At 38.0% G+C, this 12,935-nt stretch overlaps 1 protein-coding gene across 2 annotated transcripts in view; it reads left to right on the plus strand.

Annotated features, from left to right (window-relative positions):
• LOC111340075 (uncharacterized) overlaps window positions 1–4,315 on the plus strand; it is a 47,580-nt gene extending 43,265 nt beyond the window's left edge. For both annotated transcript variants that reach the window (XM_088740692.1, XM_088740693.1), the window contains 2 exons: window positions 1,894–1,933; window positions 2,505–4,315. In XM_088740692.1, the coding sequence (XP_088596818.1) occupies window positions 1,894–1,933; window positions 2,505–2,743 (279 nt within the window). In that variant the 3' untranslated portion in view covers window positions 2,744–4,315. The remainder of the gene's footprint in view (window positions 1–1,893; window positions 1,934–2,504) is intronic.
• Window positions 4,316–12,935: the final 8,620 nt, after the last annotated feature.

Consider the following 12,935-nt stretch of genomic DNA (forward strand, 5'->3'; position numbering starts at 1 on the left):
GATGTCTGGCAACAGCAAAAAGCGTGAGTAGATCTTTCACTTGCGTTAGGCTCATGTGATTGATACAGTAAAATTAACATCAATCTCAGTCGTCTTTAGTTTTAAAGTAAAATAAAGTGCAATAAAAAAGTAAAGCATTAAAAACGAATCAATCAAAAATGAATGAATTCATGTTCAAAGGCGAAAAAAAAAAACTGATTTGTGTAATACCACCTGAAAGGCAAAAGGAAGAGACAGCTTTAGGGAAAAGACTTCGAACGAAAGAGTATGGATAACGACTGTAGGTACAATCATGCAGTGTGTAGGTCAGTAAGGATTCCAGGTGACTTTAAATATTTGAATTTAAAAACAGTCTTGTTTAGACAGTTGCAAACTTTGTAGTTTGAGGAAAATGGAAAGGTGGCTTTGAGAGATGGTAGCTGCTTAAAACGATCAAACTGCCATCCCGATTAGAATGTTGTGTTTGATTCATTTTCTGAGATTAGACCACCATTTAAAAAATAGAAAACGTGCAGGAACTTTGAAAACGAGCTTCGACAATGCTCAGGGAGATAGCTAGTTTCCCCAGAGCTTTAATGTCTCAGCAAACGGAAAAAGAGTAGAACATTTAGACAAGAAAGAACGATGGCGTCAAAATGGCTCCATTTCCACGATGAAGCCATAAAAAAGACAGTTTTACTTCACCAGTTCATGTCGATGTCTCGAAAGTTTGGCTACTGTTATGGTTTGAATTCTTTAAGGAAATGGACCTATTGTTGAGCATCGCAAGGGATGCTTCTGTCCGCTTTGGCGTAATATACATGCTGCTAAAATCGAATCCCATCGTGAAATTGTAGGTGATGACAGATTTTTCCCTACAGTAGTCTACTTGAGAAAACAGACATCTAACTGGGGGCTAGTAAGTAATTGTCAAGGAAAACAGTATTGTCCTACGATACTCTTAAGTCGCGTGGACGGGTTTATGTGTTTGGCTTAATCAAGAAAGAATCTCTCTTGATCAGTTCACTTCATTTCAGGAGCAAGATAAGTCGATGGTGAAATTATCCTTAATTTGTTTTTTGGCTGATGTTTTACGGGCAAGCGGTCTCGAGTAGACTGGAGCAATTAAGAGATTTCAGGTGTTGTTCCATTTTTAAACAACTCAACTTTAAACCGCCATAAAACTACGTATGTCAGAAAATAACCTTTTACAATCCGTAAATAAGAGATAGAAACGAAGGAGCTCGTTCACAGCACTTCTATAGTCGCTGAAACTATGAATGAATTAGACAGCAAAGTACGCCAAAGGTTTCACTAAAAACTATAGTCATAACTAGCGTTTTGTTTTCAGTTATGCTACACGGAATGACTGCAGTTGAAAATTTTTTCTGTTTTGAATTGTGTGCGTGCGTGTTTCATTATTCAACCACTGGTGCAGGGAAAAGAAAACACTGTTGTTGTCAAACTTCGGGGAAGAAGGAAAGAGTGACATCACTTTTTTTTACGTTCGAGTGATTTCACTTTTCAGATATGTATTCTGCGCTTTGTGCACAACCTGCACAAAGTTAAGAACTCTAACAGACAAACAAGGCTCAATTTATTCACTTTTCCCTGTCGCTGAAAAAAGAAAATGTTTTTCTGTGCCTCTTGTTGTAGTCACACTCCCTTCTTAAACGTTTGTAAATGAAGGGAGGCGGGCAAAACAATGCGACGCATTCTTAAATTAAACGAAGGTGGAGAAACAACTAATCAAGGTTATTGTTCTGAAGTTCAAAAACCGCTTAAAAAGCTGGAGTCATAAATCGCTTTTAACTTTCTGTGACTTGGCGTCAAGCTAAGAAACACCTTAAAATCATCTTTCTCTAACCCTAACTTCGTTGTGTGCCAACTTTTTTTCTTAACTCTCTTCGACAGAAGGCGATGGCCATCGTAAATCCATTCGTTTGTCAGGCGGGTAAGATACCGTAGATAGACTTGTAAAACTTCAGTCCTTTCCTGTCGCACAGACTTTCTTAACACCTTGATTTATTTATTTATTTATTCATTTTCTTTTAAAATTGTTTAACGGGTTATTCTTGTTTTGAGACGCATTAAGATAACGGCAAAAGAAATACGTTCACAAACAAAAGTTGTTGATAATACTTGAGTCAAATGCGTTTGACTATCACCTCGTATCGAATAAGTTAAAATGAATTAGTAAGCTTTCACGGAAATTTTGTGTGGAATGTGATAAAACCGCGCTTTTAGGATATGGGACTCTTTACAGCCAATTTGGCGCTGCTCAAGGAATCATTTTGTTATAATTACGTGATCCTTTTATTATGTCGCGTTCTGCCGTTCCAGCTCTGAAATTAGAAAATGCGGTGATTTCTAAACACAGCACGCTAATTTGGAGATTTTACGTTTTAATTTTATAAAAAGATGAAAATTAAACACCTCGCATGGTAAATGAGGATATCATAACAGCGACCTCTTTGGTTGTGATTTTACTAGTCACTAATATCATACGTTGATAACATCTGCAGATCCTGATGATTCGAGCGTATCGGACTCCTCCTCTGAGACATACTTCGACGCCCTAAGCGATGTTGGTTCCCCATTAACATCTGCAGATTCTGTTGGTTCTAGGGAATCGGACTCCTCTTCTGAGGTATACTTCGATGCCTCAAGCGATGTTGGTTTCACAATAACATCTGCAGATTCTGACGGTTCGAGCGAGTTGAACTCCTCCTCTGAGGCACCAGCGATGTTGGTTCCACAATGAACCAGCCACTGCAGCTTTGGCTGCGCGTAAGGAAGTAAAAATGTGGAAGGCGGCGCCGTCACTCGCTTTTTATCAATTTAGGGTATGGAAGTTGTCTCTGGTCTTACTTTTGTTAAGGAAAGATTTATTTTTAATAAGCTAGAACGTTTCCCAAAGACTAATTTAAGATGTATTTTAGCAAGTTCTCGTCATAGGAAAGTTTTTACTCTCGAAGAGGTTATGATGACGACATAAACAGTTACGTGAAGACATAAATGGTGCGCTCACAGCAGGCAGTAAAGATAGAGAGGTTTCGAAACAGAAATTCAGGTATCTTATCAATGTCCCGACAAATAATAATGAATTTTGTTTTTCATGTAACACAATCATAAGTAATTTATTTTCATAAGTTATATATGTTATTTACCTGCCGGGAGGTTCGTATTGGGAAAAACTGCGCCCGAGGTCTTAAGTAACGCCAGAATCCGTCGGCCGAGGTCGGTACTCAAGACCTCAGGCACAGTTTCTCCCAATACGGACCTCCCGGCTGGTGAATTACATTTTTATTTTCTTTAACTAAGGGAATTGCTTGCTAAAACAACCCGATGGATTTAGCCTGTAATTACAGCAAGATCCTATATAGAGGGGGGCATTGAGGCCTCTGGGAAACCGCAAAACCTGAGAAAAAAACCTCGAGCTCCAAAACCAAAAAACTGACGAAAAAAGGCAGCAAAACCGAAAATCGCCTGCAAACCTGACAAAACCGCTACATTTTCACTTTTAAAGGGGTCAAAAAAGGAAAAACCGAAAACCGCATCAGAGTTTCGTGAAAACCGAATGCAAAAACACGTAAAATCCGCAAACCGCTCTGTACATCAAAACCGAAAAACCGAACCTTTTTGGCCCAAAAACCGAAAAACCGATCCAAAAAACAGTCAAAACCGCAAAACAGTAAATCCCAAAGCCTCCCTCTATATAAACTTAACAATTTTTGAGCGAGTAGTTAGTGACGGTAGAGCAAATTAATAGTGAGGCATCACCGGAACATCTTTATTTGCGTAATGGTGATTCAAAATGCTTCCAAAAAGCTTTGAACATTTTTTTTTTTTACAAGCATCTGTCACGATCTGACACTTTTCAATTAGAGAGTGCGTACGAAAAAAGGGCTAGTACACTTGATACAAGAAAAAACAACGGTAATGGTTTGTTAATCAAACTCAAGTTCAATGGCTGTCACGACAATTGTTTCTTCAAACAGTCAACGTTCTTACGGAAAGTATTGTTCACTTCCATCGACGATTTATCTTCAGTTTTCCTTCTGTAGAGTCAATGATGGCAAGGAAAGTAATTTTAAATGAAGTCGAATGTTGTTTTGAAGTTGCGAGAGTTTACCTGTTTGTTTGCGGCCATGGCGTGTGTAAAATCTGCAGGTCTTTCTCTCACCGAAAAAATTATATTAATCGAGTGAGACACTAACAATTTAGACACAAGGGAGTTTAATGCAGCTTTTTCTCATTGAACCCCTTCGGTTCTGTTGTGTAATTTACGGTACAAATGTCCAAATTTAATAAACTTACCGAAAGTGTATTTGTAGCTGGACTCAAAACTTCGCTTCTGTCTCACAACGATCAAATTGTTTGGAAGAATGAAAGTTCTTACTAATGATTCAACTGTAAACAAAAACCTAACGTTTTAACTTTCTGAGTTACGTTTTGTAAAGGATTAAAATTAATTACAAACGGTTTGTACGAAGCGTTTCAACCCTTTTTGACACGTTTGCTTCCACAAATTAATTTGAAACCAATTTTTTGCTGGCAACCGAAGTGGTTTAAAAGAGAAAGAAATGTATGTTATCCACCAGCCGGGAGGTCCGTACGGGAAAAACTGTGCCCGAGCTCTTGAGAACGGCCGAGGACGGTATTCAAGACAGAGGACCCAGTTTTTTCTCGATACGGACCGACCTGGGGTTGCGAATAACATTGTTCTCTTCATGATCCAACACTTTACAAAATACTCTCCAAAAGAAAACGAATGATTTAGGGCTACAATTCTGAGTTTAATATCGGGAAGATTCTTCATATACTGAATCATTCTTTAGCGACTAGATAATAAAAAATACATAAGTTACTTAAATGAAAAAGAAAGGCTTCACCGAAACATTTGTATTTACGTAATAGTAAAGGTAACTCTAAAGGTTTCCAAACAAACTTTGAAACATTTTTGAATAAGTATCTGTCACGATGTGACACCTTTCGATTGGAGAGGTAAACAAAATGATAAAAAGGGTGCAGTTCTAACATGGTGTTTTAGACTTCTAAAGCGCTGTTTTGCTCTTCTCGTTTGGCATTGTAAAGTCCAACGCAGAACTTTCGCATTCAATCATGTCTGTCTGGATTGGATTATTTTCTTCCACATTGCGTGATGCGGAATTATGCTTACTGTTGCAATCATGCAATTCTGTTCTTGTGTGTTGTATTATGGTCTTTTGTCATCTATTATGCTTTTCCTTGTTGAATTATGGTAAAGTGAATTATGCTTACGTCATATCCTGTATGGCACTCGATGTAAAAAATTTGGACGACTGGGCACGAGTGGAGAATGGGTCTAGTGTAAAGAATTACTTTCCGGTGCAGCAGGCGGTAGTAGCCGGCCTGCTACAGCTACTTCTACTTGTAATGCAAACAGGGCAGAGGAATTACCTCAAATCTGCGCACACGTTTTGCTAACTACGATGATGTTCGTTGATAGTAGCCGGCCTGCTACAGCTACTTCTACTTGTAATGCAAACAGGGCAGAGGAATTACCTCAAATCTGCGCACACGTTTTGCTAACTACGATGATGTTCGTTGGTAGTAGCCGCTGTCCAGTGCCACAAAGCAGAAATAAGTTTTCTGCTCCTCCAAGAAAGAAAGGGAAGTATGCACCTATGTTCTTTAAACCTCGTGAAACCTGGACACTTGAATTTCTGTGTCTTTCTTATTCTCAACATAATAACTGTAGTGTGCTTTACATTTCCGTTTTCTTTTTAAACCAAAGCAAGAGTGGAAATAATGCCCCTAACATGCAATGGATAAACTGTTGTTTTGAAATACCTGTTACTGAAGTAAGAAAACATCAACAAAGTTGTCAGAGGTAACTTTATTTTGGTTTAGTGCTTTGGTATTTTCTGCTCAGTCAATTCCAGCTGCACCCATCTCTCAAACCCCCCTCCCTCCCAGGCCATTCCCCTGGCTTTGGAATTTTTCTGTTTCGGAAGGGGAACTCCAGCATGTGTGGATAGAGTTAGTGCCCCATAGCCAGGATATTACTGCAGACTTTCTGAATGGGAAATTCATATTCACTGAGGTCTTTCCTGATCTGAAGTTGTGGCTTGATAAGCCAATTGACAAACCTCCACAATTTCGTCCAGTACTTGACAGACAAGTCGATTAGTGACAAACTACTAGTCTTTTCCCATAAAATCCTCTATATTTCGATTTTGAGTTCCAAACCACTGATGTGTCAAAAGCCTGAGGGTAGTTCCGGAGTAGGTTAATGCCCGACTTCCAGGGCTAACAAAGCATGCAATTGCTGTGCAGCTACTTGTGGGGGCAGATTGGCACAGCTAGAATTGACTTGACTGATGCACAATTCTTCAAAACTCCCCCCTCAAAACCAAAGAAAGAAAGAATGATTGCTGTGTTCAATTTCAGTGCTTCTCTAAACAAAAACCTCAGCTTTCTGGTGAGGTATGTGTTTTGAACATGTTATAATTCTTTTTTCTTTAGCTCATATTCTATGCTTGGAAATAAAGCATAATTACATATAGAATTACACAAATCATTCTATAACTTTGGCCCTATGACTCCTCTTTACTCTGTGAACAAGGGTTCTAATTTTTACAATTGAAATATGTTCTTTCCACCGTAAGTTGCTAATTATTGTATTGTGACTATTGTTAATACTTAATAAGCTCATGTCAGATTATTGACAAAAGCAAACTTGGGGGCCTTTTGAAACTGAGCACCTCAGAAGTACCAAAACCGCATTTTTACCGGTAATCCACATATATAAAAAGGTACAACTAGTACCTCCACCACTTAGACATGAGTTTCCCCATGTTAGGTGGAAGCCCCCTGTAGCCATACATTAACATGCCCCATACCTGACACGTTTGTGATTGTCATCGTTATGCCACAATGCCATGGGCCTTATGACTCGATACTTTCTCCTTTGCACAATGTTCATTTCTAGAGCTCGCAAAAGAGTTCCTTCTAGGTTATCCCCTCTTATTGCCTCGCGAATTCGTCGTTGCTGAATTCACACATTGCGTGAAAGGAAAAGTTCCTCCTATGCGGATATATCCGATGTTTGGAAAGTGTTTTTTATAATGGTAATTTCTGCACCTAATTCTTCATTGGAAATATCAGAATATGTTACCTTTATGGACTAATGAAACTCTTTCAATCGCCTCTCAACGGTTTTTTAACTTCCCTGAGAAGAACAGCTATTTCAGCTTTATTGAACCTTTTTTGAACCAAGAACTCCCGTTTTTCTCTAGAAATATTATATCTGGGTCTACCAGAACTACCAGTAACCACCTTTCCTGCTTTATACATCACAACATTGTCGTTCAACTTGAAACAGTCGTGGGCTTCTCTCACAATGGTGACAACACTTTCGTCAACAAATCCAATATGAAAACACCTGAGTATGATTTCATACAAGCAATCTGTTCGGTATTGCACATGGTTCAAGGTGTCAGAGGAATTATTTCCCAACTCCAGCTGTCTCAAAATATCAAAAAGAACATTGCGAATGTGATTTCTGGCTGGCACACGATCACCCTCCTCGTCCGCCATTTTGACACACTAGACCCATCCCCACTCATGCCTAGTCGTCCAAACTCTTTTTTCACTGAGTCGTGCACGATATGACGGAAGCATATTCACTGCAGAACAAAAGACCATAATACAACACACAAGAACAGAATTGCACGATTGTAACAGTAAGCATGATTTGATTTCGCATAACACAGTGTAGAAGAACGTAATCCAATACAGAAAAGCATAATACAATATGTAGCTAGATTAAGAGAGATGAATGCTATTCTTTCCCTTATGGCTCTTTCTCCTCACATTCACCTTTCGTTTCTCTAAAGTGACCAGAGGAGGCTTTTTGTTTCAGTTTGCTTTATTTACATTTGAAACAGTGATATCAATAGTTAAACCTTTAATAAACAATCCACAACCATTTACCGAAGTGGAAGTATGGGTATAAATAATTATCCATCGCTAGCCACCAACACTAAGGCGAAAAACTGTTTTAGTATATACAAAACAGTGAAATAATATAGCACAAACATATGTTTCAACCCGATTATTCCTGCAACGATTACAATGTTTTCGGGCGCAAATCCCGCGCGTTTCTCGCCAGGCAAAGGATATTCTGAGCTTGAGTAGGCGATCAGAACGCACCTTCAACGCTATTCACCGTTTTAGTATATATACCAAAGAATATTATCAGGGGTTGAAAGGGAATGATGTGGCTTTCAAGCTGGGATGGCTTTATTGTTTCTTGGATTAGATTTTTAAGATTAGTTCGGGTCCATAAAGTTTGTGGTTAGTCAGTTTCTCAGAGACTGATCCTGTGAAGCTCAGTAGGAAGTAAAGAAGAGAACAAAAACACGACTAGCTTACCTTTAGCTGGAGACCTTTATTCTAATACAGTCTGTAAAATAAAAGAAATGGTATAATTTTTTTGATTTAAACAGGTAAATTGATACTTTACTTAAAGTCAATCTCTTCTCTGATGTGTTTTTCTTCGCAATTTCACTGTAAGAAATTTTTAACTTTCACTAGAGGAAAAAGAGACTGCACGTAGTCAAGTTAGATAGGTTAGCAGTAGAGATAATTTTAAACAGAAAAGTTAAGTCGCCTATTTCTGTAAGTTTACAACCACGTCCTAAAATGTTCAATATAGACATTTGCAATCTGTGCTCATCTAATATATCGATAGTTTTGTTATGATTATATATGGTTGGCCCATGTTTTCTTCCTGCAAGTTTGACGAGGAAGTCATCAGAAATCTTTGTCAGTTAAACTCTTAATAAAATGTCGACTTGAACAAAAAAAAAAACAACCCGTTTCTCGTGTTTCCAGCCAGAACGTTTCTTTTGGTTGCTTTTTTTCGTGTAGTTGTTTTTTCAACAACTGTTTTCAGTTGTCGCCATCATGTTTTTTTTAAGGATACTGATTATACTGACAGACTCACCTATTTTCTAGTTATATTATTGTGGTCCCTTTTAGTCTCAGTCCTTTTTATGACTTACAGACTGTGCATTATTTAAGATTAAAAATACATCTTTCAAAGAGGAAAGGAAGGGAAAGCCCTCTAAAGCCGGAAAAGTGTAGTGATGTCATCATAACAAATGTTGCCTTTCAGTTATTAGGGGTTTTTCCCACTCGTTCTTCAAACACTTTCACTTTCGGGAATGTTATCCGACAATGAAGTTTGTAAGTTTTGAAACGTCAACAAATAATTAACTTGATTTTGTTATGAAACATGGGCAAAGTCCCGAGGTGATCATTGATTGATTGCGTCTTAGCATTGCTTGTTTCAGTGACTACTTTAATTTCCCAAACAGCTCTAATTGTTTTACACGAAAGCATTTTCTATGAAACCCACTTTATTATTATTATTATATTTTTATAACTCAGTCATTTGAAACTTTTACAGGCACATGTATGTTTACCTGAAGTATATTCCACTATCTTGCATGTGCATTGCATTAATTTATGCAAACAATCGGCAAGAGTACTACATAACCCCATACATTAATTATGCATTCAGTCTTTGTTCAATTAAAACAATAGCGATAACAATAGAACTCCGCAGAGACTAGTAGTCTTTGTTTTCAAAAATTGGATTTTTTTTCAAAGTCTTTTTTGAAACAGGGTAAATTTGGCGCGTTTTGACTTTGCAAAACGGAAAACTCGAATAATTTTCCAGAGGTTTTTAATTTTGAAATTTAACTGAATGTTCAGTTTCGCTTTGAAAGCATAAAATTGGCCGAAAAATAACGTTTAAGTCTACGGTCAGGCTTTGAAGTTTGTCAATGCAAAATTTAAAATAAAAGTTGTGTCTTACCTCTTCTTGTGGTTTTGGTTGATTCTTTCATTATCCTTTCGTGTCCTAGTGATGAAAATTGTTCGTGAAGGCCGGTGCGTACAGCGATGCAAAGAAACCTTTGTATCTAGTCTTTCTGGACTTCATAAAGTTGGGCGATATCTTCGATAATGATTCCAAAGGGATCGTTTCCGTAGTGCTGACGCCACATAATTTACATTCTTGTAGGTAGCCTTTGAAAAGTCCTTTGGATGTTCCTGTTTGGGGCAAACCTCGTTTGATTCCCCACCATGTATTTTCGAAACCCTGTGTGTGCGCACCGGTGTATTCCGGCGCATTGAAGCCATTCCATCGCAACCCTTTTTTGAACATTGCAACTCGTACCCGTCTCGCGATGAAGCACGTCGCGTCTAGCTAAGTTCATTGCTGTACCCAGCTCGAGGACATTTTACCGACGTCGCAAGCAGGTTGTGATCCTTACACCACTGTATGCACCGATCGTGAACCGATAATATTCGAGAAAGTCGAATAAAATTCTGTCTCTCCATCTCCGAGTTGTTGTTGTTCTTCCTTATATCTTCTTCTTTCGTTGATGTTAGTAGAAACTATGTGATACTTGGCCAAACGATGTGGTATTTGGCCAATCGTAGAGAAGAAGAAATCCATTCTTTAGTGCAAAGGGGACCTTTGTTGCATTATATCAATGCACATATTGTTATGAAAATTTTTTTACTGAAAGGTAAAAGAAAAAGTAGCTTTTGGAGAGGAACTCCTAACTGGTTTGCGTAGCATAGTGGTAAGGCTGTGGTTTGATAATGGTCTGATAATAACGCGTTGTCTGAGGAGCGATGGTTCAAGGCTAAGCAGAACTGCCAAGAGGGTAAAAAGGAAAGGAAAATACAAACCGAGGAGAAGTTAGGAACCAAGGGGAGAAGGGAGAAGAACGTGAGAAAGGAATGGAGACGAAAAAGCCGCTTTCAATCAATTTCTCTTTTATTGAAGCACTAAAGACTTATTAGTAATGTATATATGCTAAACCCATGGCAATAAGTCATTGTCTTAAAAACAATGGGGTGCATACATAATTAATAAAATTGAATGTATAATTAAATGTATGGGGTTATATGGTACTCTTTCCCCCCTTTACCCATCTTCGAAAGATTTGTTGAATCGAGGCTGAAGAATCTTCACAACTGTCATTTTGAGGTTTTAAGACAGAATCTGTGAATCGATCGTAAAACCAGAAGACGGCGGTTAGCCGCTTCGCTTGCATTGTTAAGCATTGTTTTTGCATTGTTAAGCATTGAGTCGTGTCCTGCAGTTGACTCAAGCAGTCAGTGGACGGAAATCAAACGCAAAGCTGACCCTTTCTAGTCAGTAAAACCACGGTGAGGTTTCTGTACTATATTTCATCATGAAGAAGTAACTGCACTAGTTCGATTTTAAGTCAAGCCATTGTCAAACAATTACTTGAAATAACGGTGTAAGGGGCGACGTACATCAACCTTACCACTTTCGTCTACGATAAGTAGCCTATAAGTCCCCAAATGATCACTTGTACGTGGAGATTGCAGTTACTAAGTTCCTGTGTTGTTGGATCCTCAATCCCCTAAGTTACCAAGTTGTTTTCATGGAGAACGTCTCTATTAATAAAAGTCTCAAAGATGAAAGCTGCCATTATCAATAAACACATTGAATTCTTGGAAATTAGATGTGTTGTAGTTCCAGTTTTTTCACTAAGTTGTAAAAGGGTGAACGAAGTTAGCTAGCCTTAAATATAATTCAGTTTATGGCAGAGAAACTAGGTGCCAGCGGTTGGTTTTTGATGGAGCAAAGGAAACAGCAAAACGTGATCGCTTGATGTCAGTTCTTTGGTGACCACCGATACTCTTGTTACCTGTTAAAGATCCAAGACATTTTCACCACAAGACAAGCGAGGCGGGTGTCAAAAACAAATACGAGGGTCTTTCCCGAAATCGATTTCTGCGAATTCAGCGATAAAGTTCCACGCCCAATCTTTAAAATAGAAACTTGTAATGTTCAGAAAGCGGAATAGTTTCCTACCTTAACTCAAAAAGTTAAGGTTTGGATCTGACATTTTCAAAGCTGGGAGTGTGAAGCACTCTCTCGTGAATTTAAGATTCTGTTGCCAACTGTCTGTCCAGAATAAACGGTATTCAAGCTGACGAGAAACTTTAATCGAGTAAATTTAATCACGACGCGGAGACAAACATTGCTTGTGGATTAGGTAAGAATTTTGTCTGTTTTCCGTTTTTCTGTTTAATTGCTTCTCTTGATTAGAGGATTCAGCGGTTTATAAGAAGCTCATTCCTGCTTATTATAGAAGCAACTGCTTCGACTGCACTTCTTTGATGTTATCTATTGTATCCATACGGTAATCATGCTCTTTATTCACTGAACAATCGGTTTACTCTGAACTGATCATATGTTCTAGATATAATGCATTTTCAAACAGCACATGTTTGGTGTTTTTAAATATCACTCCCTAACTTATTAACATTTATCCTCGTCTGCTAATCTGAGGCTGAGAGTCTGGTTAAAAAGAGAGAGAAGTTTTTGTTCAGTTGACCACATTCATAACTCAAGGTTCCACAATACTTTCGAACTGTCCATGAGCGATTCTAAAACCACCACAAACACCGTTTCAGTTTTGAAACGATATTAGCTGTTCCTGTCTGCTCAGACGGAATTATGATCCAGAAGCTGCACCTATACTGTACAAGATATTTTTTTTCATATGATTGAAAATGTAGACGGAGATTTTTCTGACCTTAGTCTTTCAATAGGCCGTGCTGAAGCATGATGTGCAAAAAAAGATTACTGCTCTGCTAATTTAATCCAAGGTGTTAAGTTTCTAATAAAAGAAAGTAGACACAATTTCTCAAATAATGTGATTTTTTAACTCGTAATCCAATAACCATTTGAGTCGTTCCGGAAATTTTTGGGCCTCAATATTATCATTGTTCATTGAAACAAAGTGTGAATAACGCAAACAATGAAAAATTAGGCATCAATATACAGTAACACTTACTTTTTAAAAAAGAAAGCGTTATATGAGAAAAGCATAATTTTGATTGAAAAACAA

Source organism: Stylophora pistillata, chromosome 12 (assembly GCF_964205215.1).
Source record: "Stylophora pistillata chromosome 12, jaStyPist1.2, whole genome shotgun sequence".
Taxonomy (NCBI): domain Eukaryota; kingdom Metazoa; phylum Cnidaria; class Anthozoa; order Scleractinia; family Pocilloporidae; genus Stylophora; species Stylophora pistillata.